Below are 25,017 nucleotides of genomic sequence, written 5' to 3'. Positions count from 1 at the left end.
CTATTTTATTCTCCCCATGTGTGTCTATGTCTGTCACTGCAGGTTTTGTTGTGATGCTTTGGTAGCTGGAATTGCTCCTGAATGAGGTCCATGCCTATAGGACTGGAAGCATGGCACAGTGAGACCAGCTGTTGGTTCTAAATACGTTTTTACATGTTGAAATGGACTGGACACAGGACTGTTGTATCCCAAACTCGACTGTAGGGCAGAAAACCCCAGGGATTGTGTGTGCATTACAATGTTTCTCAAGTTTTGCCAGGTTTAGCCACATGCATTAATTAAAATGTGTTTATTGCACATTACTGGATGCAGATCAATATATGTAAACTGTAGAGATGCAACCTGGACATTAAAATGATTTGTTTCAGTTTTTTCCATTTTTTTTTCTTTGACGGCGCTTAGTCCAATGTTGGGTTCCTAAATTGGCCATCAGCTATCAATACTTTGAGAACCCCTGTTCTAAATGTTTAGTCTTTTGTAAGAGTGATTGAGAAGGCCTCTGTGATCAGATGCACTTGTTGACACTTATGTGTTTCAAGATGTTTGACTGCTGCATGTATCAGATGATGTGCATGGCTTGTCCTTGGTGGTGATTGATTAGAAATAATAGTTCATAAGCTCTATACTGTATGTGTGCCTGCTGATCAGCTGCCATTCCTCAATTCATATCTTTCAGGAAATAAAGGGAAAAGATTAGGTGTTTCCATACAGGCAGTGCTGCAACATTTTCTGCCCCCATCTCATGTTTTATCATTGAAATTTTGCTCAGTTTGAGAGAAATGTTAAAGTAGGTATGATTAATGAATAATTAATGGCCTTTGACATTTTTAAAGTACTTTTTATTGTTAAGATCAAATGCATTATGTTTTGTGCGGACAAATCTCACAATCAAACTCTGATGTAAAAACTTGTCCTGGTCAAAGAACACCGATTTGGGATCTGATCATTTCTCTGAAGCTGATCATCCGTAGTCATCCTCAGTATCTCATCATGACCTGAGAAGCCAACATCATCAACATTATTCATTAGAGCACATCGCTTCATTTATGATGTTGCCTATATCTCTGGAGACATTGCACTGCAACTCAACCTTCAAAGCAAACATAATGAGACTAGTTTACCTCACTGAGCCACTCGCTGAACGCTGAGGTGCGGGTGAACACGGTCGGCTTTTTCACTTCATTGCAGACACGTGAGGAAACAAAGCTTGTCACACCCTGAACGTACCACCTGTTGTCCTCACCCAAACAGTTCAGTGGACCACCAGAGTCTCCCTACGAGTAGATATTGTCACTATCAGTGGCATAACATAAAAGTGACAGAAGGTTCTGCTTTGATGTCTCACGTACATTACATCCAGAGACGATATCTCCTCCTGCGCAGATCATTGTGTTCTTTACCGTGATGCCCCACCAGTCGCTCTGGCTGCACACACTGTGCTCCACCACAGGAAGCAAGGCCTGCTGCAACTTATCAGGCATTGGACCATGGGCTGACACACACAGTGAAAAGACATTATACATGTCATTCTTAGGTGATAAGAAGTGGCTATTAGGGAAAAAACAAAGAACCACTGACCAGCAGATATTGAGTTATGTGAAGTCAGTATCCTGATGTTAAAGCCTAAGCCCTGGAAACCCTTTGACATAACTTGGACTCAATTATCCAGACAAACGCTATGCAGATTTTTGCAGCTAAAACAAATGGTAACACTTTACTTGAAGTTTTATACATAAGGCTGACAATACGCTGTCATTAGCATGAATAAGGTGTCATGAAGGCTGTCATTAAAGGTGCAGTCCGTAACTCTTATAAAAGTGACTTTCTGTCATATTTACTAAAGCTGTCACTATGTAAGGACAGCCTTACATGAAACTAGTAGTTTATGTTAAATTAAGATTAAGATTAAATCGGGGCTTTCGCCTTTAATTGGCCATGTAATGTTAGTACATCAATGGAATTTGTCCTCTGCATTTAACCCATCCCTGAGGGCAGCCATTTTGCGGCGCCTGGGGAGCAGTTCAGGGTTAAGGGACTTGCTCAACATCCCACAGTGATGGCCCAGGTGAGGCTTGAACTGGCAACCCTCCGATTACAAGCCCAGCGTCCTTAACCACTAGGCCACCACTCCCTATGTGAAAAAAACAGGCTCATTGAGTCCCACCTGCTGCTCCTGCTGCCTTTGGCAGATTGCCAGAATGAACCGCGACTGAACAAAAAGAACCAATCAGAGCCAGGATTGTGTTTGATGGACTGTCTGACAGCTGTTGCTCACAGCCCCCGCCCCTTCCGCCGTGGCCAAAACACAGCAATGCTCATAGCAAGGTAGTGCCTGGAGCGCCGTCTTTTTTACAGTGTATGGTCTGGAGGAGTAGAAGATGGAATTGGCGACTTTTCTGCTTGAAAGGTAATTACTGCTGCTTGATTTACATTGTTTGATTTGTAATTGTTACACTAGAACTCTGTAGTGCATGAGTTGTTTGTTAATGCACGCGCTGCCATCTCTGCAGCCTCCGTGTGGGCTACTGTGAGTGACAATGTGTTGTTACGCTGCTGCTGCTGCTGAAAGATTGGTGTGTGCACATTCAGAGAGAGAAGCGCAGCAGTAATATGCTTTTAACAGTGTATGTTATATTACTGTGATGTTGCTGTCGGGCTAACGTTAGCTTGTTAGCTCCTCTGAGGGAGGGACTTAGGAGGCAGGGCAAGAGGGCAGCGGGGATGGAGGGATCTGAAAGTTACGGACTGCATTTTAAGTGTTGTTTGCTAAATTATGACACCTTTGGAGTTATGTTGGTGTTACGGGTCCCAAGGCTTACGAACCACAGCAACAAAAAGAGTTTGGTTTTGGTGTCTGGAAAACACAGGCAAAGGACTCAGAGTAATGAAGACACGAGCCGCACATTTCTCTTCCCAGGTTACCTCTGTTTATTACATGGAATTGTTAAACTTTCACTATTCAACCTAACTTGTCTTTTTAACAATTATTTGTCTTTCAATGTCTTTTTGTCTAAATTACAGTCTGTTAAATATGCAATAAACACAACAATATGGTCCTTCACACATTCACTCATCACAGACATCAACCAGATATTTATTTTATCTGAAAGTGTATTTCAGTATTTATACTGACTTTGTGGCTACTATGGCATAGTGCCAAATATTGTGTAGTTCTTACCACTAATGCATATTAACACTGTTTAAACCCGTTCCCAGACTGACACATTTAACATGGAAAATCTACTATTTAACTCTTCACAGTTTTTTTTACAAACAAACTTACCTACTGCTTCTTTAAGCCCAACTTACTTTAACCTATTTCTGCAGTGAACTGAAACAGCATTTTCTCACCAAACCTATTACAAAAATAACTCAGAGCAAAATATTTGTGTGTTCAGCATCTCAGTATCCCAAATATTGTTAATACATTTCACAAACCACATTCATAACATGTACAGGAAGCCACAAATACACAAGTTACAGTATACATTGCACTATACAATGGTGCGCCACGTGTGTCACTTCAACTTGCCGAACGGCGAGCTACCTCCGCTCATAAGTCCTTTTTTAATAACAAAACACACTGACAAACCATGCCTAACTCTCTCTCTATAAGATATTTAGCTTTCAGTATTATTTCTGTGTGATTTTCAGAACGTACTAACCTGGAAAACACAGGCAAAGGACTCAGAGTAATGAAGACACGAGCCGCACATTTCTCTTCCCAGGTTACCTCTGACGGACGGGACGGAAACCCCCACCTAAAAGGGACCGGGTTGAGCCATCACCCGTGCACATTGGTTCCACTCTTTTCCTTCCGCTGAATTTCAGGCTTCAGTTCACAACAAATGTGAAATTAATTATTTTTGAGGGCTTCAATGATTAGTTAATCCCAATAATGGGCTGTTTGACTCCTCTACAAATAACAAAATAAAGTGCTGAACAGGACACAAAAACAATATCAACAATAATATCTTTCAGAAATAATATCTAAGAAATAATATACAAAAATGTTATTATACATTTTGAATGGATCACACACTCCCCAACGAACAGAAGTGGCTCCTGACACTTGACCTTCATCATCTGCATCCTATTAACCCGAATCTCATCTTAACCATTTTTTTCATCTTTTTTTTTTTTTTTTACTATTCATATAAACAAATCACAAGGATGTAACACAATAAAGCCCTTTAGTCATATAATTGTAGTTTAACTCTGTGTATGGGTCTGTGTGTGTGTTTATGTAAGTATGTTCTCAAGTCTTTAAGTGAGCAGTTCAAAAACAATGAATTGGGTATGTGGCTGGCTGGTATGGATATGGTGGGGTTGAAGAGCAGGGACTATAGATATAAGGATTAGGGTTGCTCTGGTAATGTCTGGGTGTAATTGTAACTGCATTCACAGTGGGACGTAGCTGGTAAACTGGTTGTCCCAGAGATGGGTATGTGAACATGTAGCCAGGCCGTCTTATTCTGCTAGATTGTCTTACGGGAGTCTGGTGTGTCGGCTGAGGTTCGTGAGCATCTCTTTCTTCGTGTGGTGCTTCAGGCAATGTCTGGTCATTATTAGGCTGAGGCGGATCGATGACGAGTTCATTTTCACTGTGTGCTTCTTGTCCCTCACCCATGGTGTTTTCCCTCCCTGGCAAAGGTTGGTTTTGTGACGCACAGGCAACAGTTTGATTTGTGGGGTTACTCTCTTTTCTCGGCTTTTCTGCAGGTATCCGCAACCAATAATGAAATGTACCTTCCTCTTCCTCTGAGTCACTTGCACCTGAGCTTTGTGTCCTTTCTGAAACCTTTGGGGGTTCTGGGGGCTTCCTAGTTCTCTTTTGGGAATGAGGAGCATTTGCGACGGGATTCTGCAGTGGCTCGACTGGCAGGTCGTTAACCTGTAGCAGAAGATTTCGATGCAGAGTGCGAATGGGTCGACCTCCTGCCTCCGGGCTTACTTTATATACCGGATTGTCTCCTATCTGCTCTCTCACCATGTAGATGGTCTGCTCCCAGTAGGGTCTAAGCTTGCCAGGCCCACCTCTTTCATTTAAATTGCGTACCAGGACCCTGTCCCCTGTTTGAAGAGTCACACCCCTGCATCTTTTGTCATAGTACACTTTCCCCTTTGAACTAGACTGCTGACTGTTAGTGTTCGCTATTCGATATGCCTCAATCATTTTTCTTTTCCACTTTTCAGCATAACTTTGTGGAGTTTCAGCTTCTTTGTCTGTTATGAGGCCAAAGAGGAGGTCAACGGGAAGGCGAGGATGACGGCCGTACAACAAATAGTGAGGGGAAAAGCCTGTAGCCTCGTGCTTTGTACAGTTGTACGCATGTATGATGTGGGGCAAGTGATCCTTCCAGTTCTCTTTCTTTTTGTCTCCCAAGGTCCGGAGCATTTGTAGTAGGGTTCGATTTAGTCTTTCAGCAGGGTTGCATTGCGGGTGATAGGGGGAAGTTCTGGAGTGGCTAACGCCTGCTAGCTGTCTGAGTGTCTTGAAAAGTTCGTTTTCAAACTCCCTGCCCTGGTCGTGGTGGAGCTTGGTGGGGTACCCGAACCTGGGGATGAAATCGTTGAAGAGCCGATCAGCAGCCGTCTTACCCGCTTTATTCTTGGTAGGGTAGGCCTGAGCGAATCTAGTAAAGTGGTCTACCACTACTAGAATATACTCAAACCCTCCCCGAGAGGCTTCCAGATGAAGAAAATCTATGCAAACGAGTTCAAGGGGCGAGTTTGACGTTATGCTGCCCATGGGTGCTCTTTCTGGTACGGCAGGCTTTTTCAGCTTAATACAAGGGCACTTTCTAGTTATATACTCTTCAATGTCTTTTTTCATGAAGGGCCAGTAAAAACGCTCTCTTGCTAGACTCAAGACCTTTTCCGTGCCAACATGACCCATCTTGTCATGCAGATGAGTGAGAGCTGTTCGTTTGTAAGTGGCAGGGAGGACCAGTTGTTTTCGGTCAGTGGTTTTCCTATAGAGTAATCCATTCTCTATGTGCAACCTGTTCCACTCTCTGAGAAGTCTCCTTGTGGCTGTGTTCACTCCCCCTCCATTGAACTCCGTGGGTGGTGTGTTATTTTCTTTAAACTCCATCACTTTTCCAATCGCTGGGTCTGCGTGCTGTTCTCTCATCAACTCATCATGACTTATTGTTTGTAGGATCTCCATGCTGGGCTGGTCTGGCGAAGCTAAGCTGAGGGCTGCCACCCAGGCTATATCTCCTTGTTGCGCCCTTCGACTTCCTTCCCATATAGCACCAACTGCATCCTCTGACAGTTCCTCAGAGCACTCTTTTACAAAAGCGTTAATGTCAAGAGGACAGCGAGACAAGGTGTCGGCATCGATGTTGGTTTTGCCAGGCCGATATTTTACATCAAAGCGGAAATCAGCCAGCTGTCCCACCCACCGGTGACCCACGGCGTTGAGCTTGGCAGTACTTAGTATATAAGTGAGCGGGTTGTTGTCTGTGAAGACTGTAAAGTGAGGGGCATAAAACAAATAGTCATTAAATTTGTCACATATTGCCCATTTCAGAGCCAAGAATTCAAGTTTTCCACTGTGTAAGTGGTAACTTTGTTCAGCTGGTGTCAATGTGCGTGACCCATACCCTACCACCCTCAACTTCCCATCTTGTTGTTGGTAGAGGACTGCCCCCAGGCCTTTCTGGGAAGCATCTGTATGGAGCACAAAAGGACGTGTGAAATCTGGATATGCTAGTACTGGGGGTGAGGTGAGCTTCCCTATCAGGCATTCGAGGACCTGTTGGTGTTCCTCATCCCACTTTACTGGAGCTCGGGATGACAGCTGGGGACCCTTTGTCTTTCCGCTTCGTGCTTTGGGCTGTGGTGAGTCTGGCTTTACCTGAAGCAGGTCAGAGAGAGGCTTGGCGATGCGTGAGAAATCCTGTACGTAGGTCCGGTAATAACTCAGGAATCCAAGTAATTGTCGAACATCTCCAACTGTTTGTGGAGTTTTCTGTTTCAGGGCCTGCACCGCCTCCAGATCTTTCGGATCCACTCTGACTCCTTCTTCCGACACCAGCCGACCAACATAACGTACCTCTCTACGAAACAGCTCACACTTCTCTGGCTTCAACTTGACCCCATGATGCTGTAGGGCTTGGAGGACTTTGCGAAGCACCTGCACATGCTCATCAAAGGATTTGGCGAAGCAGAGCACGTCATCCAAATAAGGAATACAACATTCGTCCCGGAGCGTGTCAAGCATCTCCTCCATGCTCCGCTGGAATGCTGCTGGTGCGTTTGACAACCCGAATGGTATTCTGACCCACTCATACAATCCCCAAGGAGTTGTGAAAGCTGTCAGGTACCTTGACCCTTTGGAGATGAAGCCTTGGTGGTAGGCCTTGCCTTGGTCCAGGATCGAGAACCAGCTGTATCCTCCCAGTGAGTCTGTAAGGTCCTGAATCCGAGGTAGGGGGTGTCGGTCTGGGACAGTTTTGTTGTTCAGGAGCCGGTAATCTATACAGAGACGTAAGGATCCGTCCTTCTTCCTGACACAAATGACGGGTGCAGCGTAGGGTGACTTGGACTTCACAACCCATCCTTTTACCAAGAGCTCCTGGATGTACTCTTTTACTTCTCTGTATAGTGGTTTTGGGATGGAGGCATAGGATTTTTGCACTGGGATGTCATCCTTGAGCTTTATTTCCATCTGAAGACTGGGGATACATCCAATGTCACCACTATCGCATGAGAATGCTCCAGACTCTTCAATCAGTACTTCTTTTACCTTCAGTTGTTGCTCGGGGTCCAGGTGACTGATATCAACAGGTGGAAGCCATGACTCAGTAGGGGGTTCACCAGGAGAGACGATGTTATTGACCTCAACTGTTATTGCTTTTGTTTGTGTGCGATTAGCTTGTTGTGACCCTGGTGCACCTGTGTCAAGTACCTTAGCGATGTGTTGGATGGTTCCTAGCGTGGTTCTTTTTGGAAGGATGATCTCATGTTTTGCATGGTTGCAGATGGGTACCTTAACATAGGGTCGCCGAGCATGAGTGATTTCCAGGAGTCCCTCCCCCGCACTCAGTTGTCCTAAAACAGTCTCCTCTTCTGCAGGCTCATACAGGACGAGCGAGTCAGTGGTGTCAAAATTGGGGGGCACCCTGCACCATACGTGCACTGCTTTTCCCGCTGGAATGATGACGTTGTCTTTGCCAACTCGTACTGTAGCCAGGTCACAGTTAGTTCTCCGCATGGCTTGGATGAAGTTTACCATGGCCACCACTTGTTCCTCTTCCACCTCAAACGCTCTGTGTAAAAGGCTGATCACTGTGGTAACTGCTTCACCAGAGAGCTCTTGACTGTTAATGATCGCTTCTAGTACATTTGCTCCTACCAGGGGCTGGGGTAGTGACATTTGGCTGACAAGAAAGGGGACTTGTATGGTGAGGTTGGGATCATCATTACCTGAGAGGTTGACAGTAAGCTCAACCCACCCATCGTAGGGGATGGCCTGACCGTTCACAGCATAGACATCCAGCTCTGTATCGAGGAGTTCCTGCAGAGGTCTCGCTGTATAATTGGGGATGTGAGTTTCAGCCCATTGTCGATCGATGATGCTCACTTGTGAGCCAGAGTCAAACACAACCGTCACTGGATACCCACCAACCTGACATTTAAGCTGGCTCTTCTTTCCGATTAGCGGTGCTTTGCATTTTGTGGTGTTCTGACGAACAAAGACAGGGGCCTGACGTCTATCACGTTTGGTTTGCTTTGGGTGAGTCAGGCCTACTGGCTGGGACTGGGGCTGTGCACCGGTCTCTGGCTGTCCCTTGGCAGAGACCGGATCCCGTTTCCCTGAGACTTAGTGCGCATTAAGCATCCCACTGCCCGATGTCCAACCTCTCCACACACAAAGCAGTGGCTGCACTCTAGTAGGTCCTGTTCTGTACATCTTGGGCAACGAGCTGTTCTTCCTTTAACTTGGGTGGGGGATGGCCTCAGCAGGTGTTGAGGGGGCTTACTGGAAAGAAGTTGAGGCGGGGTTTGTAGCTGGTGGTGGTGTGGTACTGGTGCTATCAGAGGACGGGTGGCATGAGCATTGGATGTTTGCTGGTCCATTAAAGCGGCTACCATGTGTGTCAGAGTCTCCACCTGAACACTGAGTTGCTGTATAGTCTGTCGGTCCTTACTGTCCATAGTCGTGTCCCTCAACTTGTCATTACTTGGTTTAGCTTCTGTCTCCACTTTGGCACTATGAGCGTATATTGTCTTTTGACGGGGGGTTTGGCCAAGTCGGCGCAAATGCTCATTCTCATCACTTATAATTTTCACGACTTGACAGAGAATTGCTTCGTCAGTGACTTGACTGTTTGAGATTAGGGGTCTTAATCTTTGCCTGAGGTCAGCATGTTTTGCAGAAAGGCCCTGATAAACTGTGTGAAGAAAAACTTCTTGAATGGTTTTTGGATCATAAGAGATGCCTGTGCTAGCCTGTTTTGACTGAGAAAGAAGTTTTTGTTTGAGTCCGATCATTCGATACAAAAACTGCTGGGGAGACTCCTGCTCAGCCTGTCTAGAACACATTAGCTCCTGAAACATCTCTGTCATTGCTTTCTCACCGAGATGCGACCTGAGAAAGCCCTTAAGTTCGGAGACTGTCATTTCTTCATTGTTTATTAGCATATCCTTGAAGGTGCCAGGTTTGACAATTTTTATTACGCCTCGGACTACTTCTGTCTCTGCAAAGCCCTCTCTGAGTCCCTCTTCGATTTGTTTACCTAGGCTGCTGTAGCTTATGTCAGAATTCTGGTCTCCAATCTGGCCCCCATGTATTTTGAATTCTCGCCGTTGTAGGTAGGAGAGATCTTTCAGGGGAAACATTCTCTCTGGCTGCTGAGTTGAATGTGTTATAGGCTCCCTCTGCTGGATGAGCGGCATAACTGTTGGGGCCGCTGTCGCCTCACATTGTTTTAGCCTCTCACCTAGCTCTTCATATATTTTTTTTAACTCTTCAACTGATTGTGTAGGAGTGTTAACCGGCATGTTAGGGTGTGAGTATAGTTGTATGTTGTGTTGTGTGTTGTCAGATGACAGGTGTGTTTGAGGTGTGTGGTCTGGAACCACAGTAAATGGACCAGGTTCAACAGGTATCATAACATCAACTGACTGACCGGAAGTTAACCCTCGTACCAAATCATGCAATGTCAACAACTGGCTCATGCCTTCATCTTCGAGACCCGACAAAGCGCTAGACTGAAGATAGGCGGTGACATAGTCCATGCAGCCTTCCTCGTCACTTAAACTCAACTTGTTTGACTCTTGGCTATCAGCTGCAATGCTCCTCACCACTTCGTAGAGGTCAGTGTTCGAGAGTCTGAATAGGCTCTTCTTGATTTCCCACACCAGTTCCTTTCGCGCGGTAGACATGGTGTGCGATGGTGTTGGTTATGCGGTATGTGTTGATCTGTTTACCCAGCAGTTGTTGTGCAACCGGCGTGTGCTGCTCTCCCCGTTCCTCAGTGCGACTCCCTGGCGAAGTGAAGACTCCTCTGCGTGGATCCCCCTCCTTGGACGCCCACCGACCGGCTCCCGGATGCAGCAACGTATCGTCGTCTCGTTGGTTCAAGTAATCACTGGATCTGCTCTCTCTGGATGGGAAGAGGACAGATCCCGGACGAGCCCCCACAGTTTGTTACGGGTCCCAAGGCTTACGAACCACAGCAACAAAAAGAGTTTGGTTTTGGTGTCTGGAAAACACAGGCAAAGGACTCAGAGTAATGAAGACACGAGCCGCACATTTCTCTTCCCAGGTTACCTCTGTTTATTACATGGAATTGTTAAACTTTCACTATTCAACCTAACTTGTCTTTTTAACAATTATTTGTCTTTCAATGTCTTTTTGTCTAAATTACAGTCTGTTAAATATGCAATAAACACAACAATATGGTCCTTCACACATTCACTCATCACAGACATCAACCAGATATTTATTTTATCTGAAAGTGTATTTCAGTATTTATACTGACTTTGTGGCTACTATGGCATAGTGCCAAATATTGTGTAGTTCTTACCACTAATGCATATTAACACTGTTTAAACCCGTTCCCAGACTGACACATTTAACATGGAAAATCTACTATTTAACTCTTCACAGTTTTTTTTACAAACAAACTTACCTACTGCTTCTTTAAGCCCAACTTACTTTAACCTATTTCTGCAGTGAACTGAAACAGCATTTTCTCACCAAACCTATTACAAAAATAACTCAGAGCAAAATATTTGTGTGTTCAGCATCTCAGTATCCCAAATATTGTTAATACATTTCACAAACCACATTCATAACATGTACAGGAAGCCACAAATACACAAGTTACAGTATACATTGCACTATACAATGGTGCGCCACGTGTGTCACTTCAACTTGCCGAACGGCGAGCTACCTCCGCTCATAAGTCCTTTTTTAATAACAAAACACACTGACAAACCATGCCTAACTCTCTCTCTATAAGATATTTAGCTTTCAGTATTATTTCTGTGTGATTTTCAGAACGTACTAACCTGGAAAACACAGGCAAAGGACTCAGAGTAATGAAGACACGAGCCGCACATTTCTCTTCCCAGGTTACCTCTGACGGACGGGACGGAAACCCCCACCTAAAAGGGACCGGGTTGAGCCATCACCCGTGCACATTGGTTCCACTCTTTTCCTTCCGCTGAATTTCAGGCTTCAGTTCACAACAAATGTGAAATTAATTATTTTTGAGGGCTTCAATGATTAGTTAATCCCAATAATGGGCTGTTTGACTCCTCTACAAATAACAAAATAAAGTGCTGAACAGGACACAAAAACAATATCAACAATAATATCTTTCAGAAATAATATCTAAGAAATAATATACAAAAATGTTATTATACATTTTGAATGGATCACATTGGCATTTTTGGGTAAGGTGGTGGGATCTAGTGGGGTTAGGTGGTGTTAGGTTTAAGGTTAGGGTAACGAATGACACTTAATGACAGCCTTCAGATTGACACCTTATTCATGGTAATAATAGGTGTCATGTCATAATAATCACTTCAAGTAAAGTGTTACCAAACAAACAAACTATAAGACACAGGGGCACATGGCAGCATTACTGTAAAGGTTTCCCCAGCCAGAGATGTAACACTGGGATCCATGTGGAGGGATTTCTCCAGCCCGAGGGAGACAAGCCACGCCGACGCTGTCATTCATGATGGGACTTTTATCCAACTTGAGCAAGGCCAGATCATTACTAGAAGAAGACATGAATGCATTATATTTCATTCATTTATTTTTCTACAAACACGTATTGTGTTCTCTACCATGTTGATTGGTAAATAATCTACTTTCATTTGTTAATGTTATTTGTTGACTTTGATTACATCAGTGAAAAAGGTCCTTAAGAAATGATACCGTCATTGTTTACTCTTTCTAAAGACCAATGCACACCCACAGTTAACCTTCATCAACAATGATGTTAAGAAATGGCTTCCGTTTTTTTTGCTAATATTCAGATAGTTCCAAGTGTTGGAAACTTAGTCACTGGGGTTACAGATCCTTTTTCAGTGGGTTGCAGGCACTTTTCTCTTCACACCTCTGACAGCACACGTTTAGTTTTAAAAACAGTGGGTGGATCAATGTCAAAGGCTCAGCTTTCAAATTGCAGTGACAAACTTATGCCTTCTTGGTCCTCAGGTTCAAATCCTGCTAATGTGTCTTTATTTTTAAGCCAATGGTCCCTTGGCAGAAAGCCATCAATGTCATGAGTCTGCTTAGTTAGTTTTGGTTTACCTCCTTATTCACTCCCTGTTCCTTGATTTTGCCTGTTCCTGTCCATGTTTTCCTGCTCTCCACAGCTGCTCCTCATTCCCTCGTCAAGTTGGAGGAGGTTACTTATACTTCCTCTGTTCTGTCAGTCTCTTGCTAGATGGTCAACCCGTTAAGAGAGACTTCAAACTCCTAGAAAGTATTGAGAGTTCTTGAGTTTGATTATTAAAGTGGGGAATTGAGAGTTCCTGTTTTTGATTATTAAGTGTGGAATCTGAGTTCTTTATTAAATAACAAATCTGAGTGGGGAATATTTCAGTTGTCTTCCTGGTTTTGTGCGGGGCCCGTTTATTCAATCTTATTTAGATATTTCAGTATCTGTCTACTCCTTCCTGCGTTGCATTTGAGTTCTTCTGTATACCTGTGATAATCAATGAATCTTTTGAATGGAATAACCTGCTAAGGCAAAGGTCCAGGGGAGGAATGTAAAGGTGTGCCCAGTAGAAGTGGGTTGCAGGAGCTTTGCAGTCAGTTCCATCACCACAAGGATGCTAATGTAAGGCGAAATAAGAGGCCGGCCCAACAGCGGCCCATCGCAAAGTTTGCCACACTCCCTAACAGTGGCTGTAGAGGAAGGAGAGAATATGTCTGCCAAATGACAACTGAAGCTTCCATGTGACATAGGCCCAGGTTTGAGAGGGGGTGTTTTGTGAAAAGGCTGAAACGTACAATATTTCGGAGTGGTAGCACCAGTTCTTCAACCTCCAATGAAATCCCAACCTCCAGCCTCCATACTCTCCCAACAAAATATATCTCATGACACCACAGCGCACCCATTGTTTGTGTTGGAAACACAGAAACGTGGAGAAAATGACAACAACATGGAACAGCCTCAGTGAGGCACATCTATTAAGCCATTCCTTCCATTCACTGTGGAAAATACAAACAATTTTCTGACCTTACCTCTGCTGAAGGTCTGGTAGCTCAGGTGTTGATCCTTTAAAAGCTGTCGTTTTTTTCCTCAAAAGAAAGTTTCTTTATCGTCTCTAGCGCTGTCATCCTTCCTGTAGTGTTATGCCACCCACTAGAGAACGTAGCGGCAGTGGCCACGTGCTATCAATTCACTAATGCACTCTGAAGGTACGAATAGCATTTAGCATAGCACGGTTACGTCCAAAGGCAACGTAGAGAGCTGCCTTTTTACGGAAATGGTTTTCATCTTGGGGAACTGACTGCACATGCGCAAACACATAAAAACACGCTATGGGAACAGAGGCAGAGCAGCAATGTGCTTTTGGGAGGGGGTGTGGCCTCCTCCTGCCTTACAGCGGAGTGAGACTATGCAGCGTCTCTGCTGTACCAGGAAAAACGTTTAGTCATTTGGGCTATGAAAAGCACAAAATGCTGACACTTTCAAACTTATAGGTACTGTAGGCTATCGGAAATGGAAAAATAAATCATTGATAATTATATTATAATTAAAACAAATCATCAAAATATCAATTCACCCTTTGGTAGGCACTGCCTACCTTGCCTACCCTGACTGCACATCACTGGTATTTATTCTTTTTAGAGTCTAGGGCAGGGGTCTGCAACCTGCGGCTCTGGAGCCTCATGTGGCTCTTTGACTCTTTTGCAATGGCTCTCTGACGATTTAAAAAAATTAAAAAAATGAATTATTTCCTACAGAGGGTACTGGTGATTAATGACATTAACTTCAAATAAAATGATGATAAAACAATTGGTTAACCTAAAAATGAATAACTCTGCCACCGTCGTACTTCAACTCCTGTAACATCTACAGACCATTAACTTTCCTTCCACCAGTGGCTAACCTTCAGTTTTAAATCTCTGGTAAGATAACTTAAATAACAAAAAAGACTATTCTGGAAAAAAATACAGACTTTATTTGTGTGGGGAAAGATTTATTTAACTGCTAACAAACCGGCTTAATATGCATGCTTGATATGTTGTAAGAAATTAGCATGAGTTGGAGTTGATAATGTGTTATCAAATTCAAGTTATTTTTGTAGCCCTTCAAATCCATTAACTCATAAAATTACTATTAAGATACTATTTTAACGGTATAGAATTTTATACGCTGTATTGTTTTCATAAGAGGGTTATTTTTTCAGCTCCGGAAAGACTTTAATCCAGTCGAGATTAGACAAAATGGCTCCTTTAAGAGTAAAGGTTGCAGACCCCTGGTCTAGGGTATGTAAGGCAGATATTTGTTTCGACCAGCAGAGAGCGCTGGTAACCCAGAGATACTATCCTAGCAGACAGAGCTAATAGAAAAACATGACTTTTACAGAAATTAATATAACGAATACTTTTTTGGTGCTAAAGGGGTAGGGAATCATTTATGAACATGTTTAAGAGTAGTAGGCGATTGTATTGACAAACAAATGCATGGCTGATAGATTACTGGAAATGCGGCTTGCAGTTTTGATGCGCGCAATGCACAGCTGTACCAGTAACATGCAAGTGGGGTTGCCAGGTTCAGGGTTCTCTAGTGACCAGGGGCCCTAAGCAGCCGCTTAGTCTGCGTATAGGATGGGCCGGCCATGTATGGGTCTGTTTTTCTCTGTTATGTTCCTGTCAATTCCTATGTTGTCAGTGTGCAATTGAGTGAGTAGGTTAGTTGGTTTGTATAGGTTTCTCCCTTACCTACCCTCCTTTTTTCTGGGTTTAATTAATTTCATAATGTCTTGCCATTTTTTAAATCTCCTTCCTGCTTAAACAGTTACATTAACCTCCCTGGTTAGCACAGTGTCTAAACAGTCACTTGTTTTCAATGCCTGAGACAAACTCACCCATCAGCCACGTGGTCAATGTCCCAGCTGGGATGAACAATGATACGCAGAATATCTCTGATCTGCTCTGTTTGCTCCTGTTGGCTCATGTCATGCTCTCCCAGAACAACACGGTACACATCTCCTGGCCTGTAACATGTTTGCATCTTTAGCTAAATTTTTAATCCACACATAAATGTATCTGTGTCAGACAAGTATTCAATGTGCTTCTCTGTTATGCAAGTAGTACATTCCATTTTAAATTGGTAAAAGTTAGTCACCAGATGCAGTGTCCAGCAGTCAACACCCATCGAGGTGCAATCAGAGTTCCTCCACAGGTGTGATGGTATCGGCTGCCGTGCTTTACCTGCAGTGAGATCTGTGTGGAGCAATCACAGTTTAAATATCATAAATACAAATAATGGTTAATATTTTTCAACCCATTTACACCTTATGTACCTGCCAAGGCCAGCTGTGGGGACGAGCATCCTCTCCATTCACGACCCTACCAGTGTCAGGTTTGACAGCGGGTGTGCCACATCCAAAAACTGCTGACATACAGTTTTTAGATTAAATTTGACAGAATTAAACTTGTTCTCACAATCCAAAGTAATCTACTCGCCATAAACTGCCTGAAGCAGCAGGAGGGTGGTCGTCTGCAACATGATGTCCAGGTTAACAGGTGCATACACACTGTAATTGTCAGACCTGCTCAAGTGTTTTTATCTGCTGAGTCGTTCTGTCAACACGAATGTGGATCACAGTGAACCTGCAGAGCCAGTGTTATCTGCATGGACTGCTGATTGTAGCTGAGAAAAACCTTCCATCCCACAGATGCATTACTCTTTTGCTGAGCTGAACATGCTCATGGTTACAATGTTCATTTATTCAGTTTATTTCCGACATGGTTACATTCACTTTTTTTTACTATGTTAAAATTATCATAATTTGTTGATGATTAAATTATTTTACACTGCATTGAGAATATGTACTTGATTGTGCACCAATTGATTGTAACCCTGAATAAATTATCCTGTTTAAGATGAATTGTTCCCACACATTAACAGAAAAGAAGTTGTGATAGTGCAGACAAGACAAATTTAGCAAAATGATTTTCCCATATATGCCACTGTACTGTGAGTTTTGTCATTTAACTTACGGAAGAGGCCAGCTAGCGTGCTTTGCTAATAGTGATGGGTAATGTGTATTTAGGGAAGTGAATGGCTGTAGAAAAAACACCAATAAAATCAATCAATCAATCAAAAAAAACTTTTTATAGAGAGTTTTTCATATATATAATATAATTAAAAGCGCTTTACATCATTAAAACCTTACATACAATAAAAAATACCCAACGCAAACAATCCACAAGAAACCCCAACATCACACAAACCCACACATACAGACACATAGAATTAAGATAAGGACAATGGCACATGATGGTCGAGATGATCTGGTAGAGATGATCTTGGAGGGAGGACAGAATCACAATTGGGGCCATCTGCAACAAGAGCTGATCATAGACGTCGACACAGGGCTCCCAGCGCAGCAAAGAGTCAGAAGTCCTTCACCAGGACTGAGTGCCCATGAGGCAGCACCACCACGGCTGTAATCCATCACAGCTCCCAGTGCAAAGGACTCCTTCTGAGGAAACACTGGGAGAAGATAACAGCAATAGTTAGAACTGCAAGCAGTTATAAAAGGGGGCCAAGCCTTCCCGCGCGACTCGGCCCCCAGGTTTCGCGGAGCCCGTGAATGTACGTCATGAAGGATGAAGGGCTCGTGGCGAGTGTCAGGACACAGGCCAACGTGCCATTTGCTGTGAACAGCTGGATATGAAGTTTTAAAAGATGTGATATGAAGTGTGAAAGTTACAGTCCAAAATGCATTTGCACCCATTTTAGTGCCACCTAGTGGTACACTTTTTGGTATGGGTGATCTGTGTGCTCTTCTATGGTTACCCTGTAAATTTCACAGCCCTCAACACATTACTTCTGCTGAAATAAAGGTTTGTTTATTTATATGTTATGATGTCATGAGCCACGCCCACTTTGACCAATTGCGAATAACTTTGAGATATCGCCTCAGGAGGGACCCAAGATCATACCCTGGTAAAAATTTAAGAGATACAAATATTCATTATTTGTAGCGCCCCCTAGTGGCCTACATCATTCAAATTTGGTGCATTTCCTCACAGTCACATGCCAAACAAGGATCTCAGATTTGGTGTTGTTAGCATTAATTCTGACCGAGATGTGCAACAGTTATGCATTTTTATTGCTAGCTAGAAAAATTTACTCATTAATTATTCGTGCATATTTTAAGCCAACAAAATTATTTTATCAACTTTAGATCAAGTCCAACTGAAGACTCTACATGCCTAGTTTCATGCCGATTGGACAAAACCCCAAGGAGTAATTTGAAAAAGTAGGTTTTTGCTACGTAGTGACTTAAAAAGAGCAGTGGGCTGTGGGAGTGGGCGTGGCCTATGTCAGAAGATGCGACTCTATATAGGGAACAAGTGGATATAAATTTTATGAAGATGTGAATTAAATTGTGAAAGTTAAAGGCCAAAATGTTTTTGCAATTATAGCGTTATTATAGTGTTGGTACTTAATGCTAAGATTTAGGGTTCTAAAGTGTATTTCATTAATTTTGCTTCACAGGGCCCCAGAGGTTTGTCTTGGCCTTCCTTACTCGGGGGCCATTGACATGTGGGGAGTGGGCTGCACGCTGGCATTCCTCTTCCTTAATGACAACCTCTTTCCTGTCCACTGCGAATACCTCATGGTAGGTCGTCTTTTTTATACATCATCCCGCCAATCATTTAATTACCTACGTTCTCTTTTTCACATGCACACAGGTATAGATAGTCTTGACGACCTGCCCCTAATGTGTGTAATTATGTGTTCTTTCTGCAGATGCAGAGCATGGTGGAGATGCTGGGAATGCCATCAAAACACCAGCTCCACTTTGGCCTTTACAGCAAGAAGTTCTTTTGTCATGAGGTGGATGAATTGGGCACAAGATGGAGGTTGCTGGTAAAACATAGTTTTTATTGTTGTTGAACCTTGATTGTTGCCCTAAACGTGTCTTAAACCCCTTTTATTGTCATTGTGTTTCCTCAGACACCAGAAGAGTACAAGTCTAGGAACAGAACAAAAGCTGAGGAGTGGCCCGAATATCGTCCACATTTGTCATCATTAGATGACCTGCTCTATGTAAGTGTTATCTATGATATTTGAGTTCAAATACTTAGAGATCTCTTCTTTAAAATGGAATCTACTTTAGACATGCGTTTACAAGCTGAATTTACTCACTGTTTCTTTTTTGTTAACATGAGCAAGAGAGGTATGAACTTGTGTATTGACCTAGCGCTCTACATTTTTATTAATCCAGATGTCTGAACTATGGGACAGTGAGACAATAGAAGACAGGAAGGCCTTCATCGAGTTCCTGAAAGAACTCTTGAATCTGCTCTTCAGCATCCCTACATTAAGGGGGTCATACCTGAGCCAGGAGCCAGACAGCAGAGAACAGTGAGTAACTGCACTGTTTAAGCATTCGCGCACATGGAAATCAACTTGTTGTTCTTTTGAATTTTGTACTAAACTTTTTCAATTTTTCCTCTAGTCAAACCGAGGCACAGGTCATTGAGTCACAATCACCTAAAGACTTAGATGCCGAGTACCCCGTTTTTCATGAAAACTACAAAGTTGGACTCATTGAGGCACATTCACCCGAAGACTGGGATGCAGAGTACCCCGTTTTTCATGAAAACTACAAAGTTGGACTCATTGAGGCACGTTCACCCGAAGTCTGGGATACCGAGTACCCCGTTTTTCATGAAAACTACAAAGTTGGACTCATTGAGGCACGTTCACCCGAAGTCTGGGATGCCGAGTAACCCATATTTAATGAAAACGGCAAATGTGGACTCATGGAGGCACATTTGCCTGATGATTGGGATGCTGTGTACCCTGTTTTAAATAAAATTGTGGCATATTAACCCAAAGATTGCAGTACTGAGTACCCTCTCTCATGCAATTTTATGACTTACCTGCTTTGTTAATGTTTTCATAGTTTTGACCCCTTCATCAAACATTTTTTTCTCAGCTTTTTGGGGAAGTACCTGACATTGTAGTGTGCTAAATGTTCAGCGAGGTGAAATTGGTTTTATATTCGACATTCGCTTGTTTTTCCTTTTTCTAATCTTAATAGCGCCATGAAAACTGCACCATTCTCATCAAGGTTGGCATTATTTTGTAGAGAAAATCAAGCCACACATTTCACAGGTCTCACCAACTCCCCAACCTAAGCGGTTGTGGCAGAATCTCAAAAGAACGACGCTGAATGTCTGTCGGAGAACCGTGCGGCAGCCGGAGCGCTTAGGGACCGTCGTAAAATTACAATCCCTGTTTTTTCAATTCAGACAACTGAAAAAATAATGACAAAAGCACCAATTTAAAACAAAAAAAACGCCAATCTACTTCTCATCTGTTTGTAAGGTGGGTATAAATATGTCCCAAAGAAAAGTATTAATTCAAAATTGTTAATTGACATTTCTTTATTTTATTCTAAAATAACTAAAAATATGGAATTTCAACAAACCAACACCATTCTACTTCCAAACCATTATCTCCTAAGAAATCTTGTAAAAATATCTTAGAATCAATTAGTATTCTTTGAGCATATTAAAGGAATATTTCTCGGTTTAATTTCTAAACAACTCTGGAATTTCAACCTACCAACATCATTCTACTTCTCATCTGTTTGTAAGGTGGGCATTGCTCTTTCACAACCATTATCTCACAGAAAACCTTGTAAAAAAATATCTTGGAAACAATTAGTATTTATTGAATATTATTTATGAATATTTCTTGATTTTATTTTGAAATAACTCTCTGGAATTTCCACCTACCAACACCATTCTACTTCTCATTTGTTTGTATGGTGGATATTAATATTTCACAGCCATTATCTCCCATGAAATCATGTAAAAAAATATCTGAGAGACAATTACTATTCATTGACCATTATTTATGAATATTTCTTGGTTTCATTTTGAAATAACTCTCTGGAATTTCAACCTACCAACACCATTCTACTTCTCATTTGTTTATATGGTGGATATTAATATTTCACAGCCATTAGCTCTCATGAAATCATGCAAAAAATATCTGAGAAACAATTACTATTCATTGAATATTATTTATGAATATTTCTTGATTTTATTTTGAAATAACTCCCTGGAAAATCAACCTACCTATATCATTCTACTTCTCATCTGTTTGTAAGGTGGATATTGATCTTTCACAGCCATTATCCCCCATGAAATCATGTACAAAATATCTGAGAAACAATTAGTATTCATTGAACATTATTTATGAATATTTTTTGGATATATTTTGAAATAACTCTCTGGAATTTCAACCTACCAACACCATTCTACTTCTCATTTGTTTGTATGGTGGATATTAATCTTTGACACCTATTATCTCTCATGAAATCATGTAAAAAAAAATCTGAGATATGATTAGTGTTCGTTGAACACGTATTAGGACTATTTCTCGGTTTAATTCAAAATAGCTCTCTGGAATTACAACCTACCAACAACATTTTACTTCTCATCTGTTTGTAAGGTGGATATTTATCTTTCACAACAATTGTTTCACAGAAAATCATGTAAAAATATCTTGGAAACAATTAGTATTCATTAAGCATGTTTGATGAATATTTCCTGGTTTTATTTTGAAATAACTCTCTGGAATTTCAACCTACCAACATCACTCTACTTCTCATCTGTTTGTATGGTGGGTATTGATCCTCCACAGCCATTATCTCCCATGAAATCATGTAAAAAATATCTTGGAAACAATTAGTATTCATTGAGCATACTTTATAAATATTTCCTGGTTTTATTTTGAAATAGCTCTCTGGAATTTGCCAAACACCATACTACTTCTCATCTGTGTGTAAAGTGGGTATTGATATTTCACAACAATATGTTTTCCAGCAAAACAATTATAAATAACCTAGACAGACTAAGTAGTCAGTGAACATTATTTGTTAAAGGTCCAGTGTGTAACAAATTCACCTTTTTCTTAATAAAAATCAGGTATTGCTTTCATAAATATGTATTTTACCGACATCTATTCACAATCGCATTCTCATCAAAGCGTTATCGTATCTTAGAAAGAGTTGTTTATAGATACATAAGGTGCATCGCCCCCCCACTAGAGGCGGCCATGTTGCATCGCCATCTTTGAATACTTTAGCCATATGGGGTTTTGCCCCATTGTTCCTCAGCGTGCTCCAGACGCTCTTCTCTCAATGGTCTGCCTAACAGCTCCAGATTGAGACCATACTGCAGGACTTGCTCCTTGTAGCGGCCACGCAGAGAGGTATGCATCTTACGAATGAAGGAGCCAGGCCTGAGGAACCGTTCCTTGCGCAGAATCTGGTTCTTTGTTATTGAAAACCAGTTCTCCACATGGCAGTTGGTGAGCCTTGTTTGTGTGTCTGCTGCTTCATCTCTGCTTGAATCTGCATCACTTCCATATCTGCAAAGATCCCCTAACATCAGGCCTGACCACAGTGGGAAGATCCCCATGTAATCCTGCAGCAAAACCTGGATAATATCAGGGCAGTAGTATGGGTTCTCCTCACAATTTCCATTAAATCCTGGCACACTGGACTGGTCATTTTCCAGGACAGCTTCAAAAAAATGCCGAAATGGTGAGTTGGCCAGAACTGCCTTTGCTCTCTTTGTTGGCTCAGGTTGTGTCTTTGTTGGCTGAGTGCTGGAATCATCCAGGTTGGTCTTGTTCTTGATGCAGTCTTTGATGATGTCCAAGCTCTCCTCGACGTCCTGAGACTAGAACCTACTGCCAAATACCCGTCCCATGTGGCCAAAAAATTGGACTGCAGGATTCAGGCTCGTGCTGTTTATTAGATGTGCCACGCAATGATTGGCAAATTCCTTCAGACCTTTTTCTCTGGTCTTCCTAGAAAAGGAAACAGAGACGGCCTTCAGGATATGTGCTGAGCACAGGTGTAGCACGGTGATGCACACTGTTAGGGTCCAAGCAGTGAGGCAAGGAGACAACAGCGTTACATTTCCAAAAAAGGTGCTTTATTGGCCACAGACTAACACAGGCCAAGAACAGAGGTAGCATGTGCAACGAGAACTAACACAAAACCAACTGCCTCAAATGAGACAGGAGTCAACTTAAATACAGTTTGGACCATACCAAATATAAATAAGGAGAAACACAGGGGATAAACAACCAAAACTAAGGGACAAACACAGCCCCCTTAACCTCAGTCCCCCTCTGCAATGGTCTGGTCCACTTAAGGCCGCCTCCAGCTCTCTCCAGGCCAGCCCCTCACCACCTCTGTTCTTAAAGGGACAGAGAATAATGTCAGTGGCAATCATCAAATGATTTAGGAGCTGTTACCTCTGTGTGGCCCGGCCATCACACACCCCCCCTCTTCAGGACTCTCGCTACCCCAGCGAGAGAGATAATCGGCTGTTACATTATCCTTTCCTGGGATGTGTTGAATGGAGAAACAAAAAGGCTGTAGGGCAAGATACCACCGTGTTATTCTCCCATTAGTATCTTTCATCCTTTTGAGCCATTGTAAGGCTTTGTGGTCCGTCTCCAGGGTAAACTCACGGCCGAGAAGGTAATATCGGAAAGAATCCAGGGCCCACTTGATGGCGAGAGCTTCTTTTTCCACTGTTGAATATCGAACCTCACGGGGGAACAACTTCCTGCTAATGTAGGCCAGTGGGTGGCGATCATGCTGGGGTCCCTGCAAGAGGACAGCTCCGAGTCCTCTTTCCGAAGCATCAGTTTGCACAATAAAGAGATCATTAAAATTTGGAGAATATAAAACTGGATTCTTACTCAGTGACTGACGTATGTAATCCAAAGGGCATCACCGTGAACTGGAAGAGTCCCCATGGCGTTCGGAAGGCGGTCAATTTCCTGGACCGCTCAGTGAGGGGAACCTGCCAATATCCTTTAGAGAGATCTAGAGTTGTCAGATATTTGGCCTTCCCAAGCCGTTCAAGCAGGTCATCAATCCTCGGTGTAGGATAGGAATCAAAGAGTGATATAGAATTAAGGTACCTAAAGTCTATGCAAAACCTTATGGTTCCGTCCTTCTTTGGAACCAGGACCACAGGGTTACACCACTCGCTTTTCGAAACTTCAATGATCCCCAGGGACAGCATTAGGTCAACCTCCTTCTTTAACGAGATCCGCAGGCGCTCAGGAATCCTGTAACTGAGTCTTTTAACAGTAGCACAATCTTGTAGTACAATATCATGCTCAACAATATCAGTTCTTCCTGGGTTTTGCTGAAAAACATCCATTTTACAAAGTGTGCTCACCTGGCCTCTTTGTTCTTGTGGGAGGTATGTTAAATCAAAGTCCTGACCAGAAGCTGCAGATGGAAGGTATTGCTCTTCAACCTCCTCCTCTTCTTCCACTCCTCTAATTAGCATCACACTCCTTCCAGGCCTCTCCACCCACTCTTTCAGTAAATTTATATGCAGCACTTTATTTGAGTGGCGCTGTCCTGGACCTTCAACCTGATATGTTGTCGGACCGAGCTTCTTGATCACCTTAACTGGCCCCTGCCATTTAGCCAGCAGCTTATCGTTTTCACTCGGCAGAAGCACAAGAACTTGTTGTCCAGGGCTGAACGATCTCTCACGAGCTGACTGGTCATACCCGGACTTCTGCTGCTGCTGGGCCTTCTTCATGTGTGCTTGAGCCAGTTCGGTCATCCTTTCCAGGCGCTCCCTCATCTGCACAACATATGAGACCACATTAACAGGTTCCCCCCTCCCCTCCTGTTCCTCCCAGATCTCTCTGAGCAATGAGAGTGGTCCACGTACCTCATGCCCATACAAAAGTTCAAACGGAGAGAAACCTGTGGAGGCCTGGGGTACTTCCCTGTAGGCAAACAGGAGGTATGGCAGCCATTGGTCCCAGTCTGTGCCCGTGTTGTTGACAAATTTCCGGAGCATCTGCTTTAAGGTCTGATTAAAGCGCTCTGTCAGCCCATCAGTCTGAGGATGATATGGTGTAGTCCTCAGACGTCTGATGCCAAGGAGCTGATACACCTGTTTTAGCAGAGTGGACATAAAGTTAGTGCCTTGATCTGTCAATATTTCTCGAGGAAACCCAACTCGTGAAAAAAACTGTACCAGGCAGAAAGCAACAGTTTTCGCCTTGATATTTTTCAATGGAAAGACCTCTGGGTACTTGGTAGCATAGTCACTTATAACTAGCATGTAGCGATATCCAGATTTACTCCTTTCAACAGGCCCAACAATGTCCATTCCTATACGTTCAAATGGAGTTCCAATAATTGGCATGTTTTGGAGTGGAGCTCTGGAGGGCATTCTTGGTGATGTAATTTGGCACTGAGGGCAACTGTGGCAGA

At 42.8% G+C, this 25,017-nt stretch overlaps 2 protein-coding genes across 3 annotated transcripts; both read right to left on the bottom strand.

Moving 5' to 3' along the window:
• Nucleotides 1-817: 817 nt before the first annotated feature.
• Nucleotides 818-16,273, bottom strand: LOC114461496 (proproteinase E-like). Of its 2 annotated transcripts, XM_028443602.1 has the most exons (9): nt 16,178-16,273; nt 16,015-16,103; nt 15,837-15,934; nt 15,577-15,705; nt 12,109-12,245; nt 1,579-1,650; nt 1,350-1,492; nt 1,122-1,274; nt 818-995 (listed from the first exon to the last, which is right to left on the bottom strand). In XM_028443602.1, the coding sequence occupies exons 1-9, from the start codon at nt 16,218-16,220 to the stop codon at nt 978-980; spliced, it is 882 nt and encodes a 293-aa protein (XP_028299403.1). In that variant the 5' UTR covers nt 16,221-16,273; the 3' UTR covers nt 818-977. The 2 variants fall into 2 exon arrangements, with proteins under 2 accessions (XP_028299403.1, XP_028299404.1); XM_028443603.1 differs by lacking the exon at nt 1,579-1,650.
• Nucleotides 7,467-11,894, bottom strand: LOC114461495 (uncharacterized). The gene is made up of 2 exons (XM_028443601.1): nt 11,598-11,894; nt 7,467-10,786 (listed from the first exon to the last, which is right to left on the bottom strand). The coding sequence occupies exon 2, from the start codon at nt 10,396-10,398 to the stop codon at nt 8,758-8,760; it is 1,641 nt and encodes a 546-aa protein (XP_028299402.1). The 5' UTR covers nt 10,399-10,786; nt 11,598-11,894; the 3' UTR covers nt 7,467-8,757.
• Nucleotides 16,274-25,017: the final 8,744 nt, after the last annotated feature.

This window comes from Gouania willdenowi, chromosome 4 (assembly GCF_900634775.1).
Source record: "Gouania willdenowi chromosome 4, fGouWil2.1, whole genome shotgun sequence".
Lineage (NCBI taxonomy): Eukaryota > Metazoa > Chordata > Actinopteri > Blenniiformes > Gobiesocidae > Gouania > Gouania willdenowi.
Note: the sequence above shows the minus strand (reverse complement) of the source record. Positions and strands in the feature narration are given on the sequence as shown.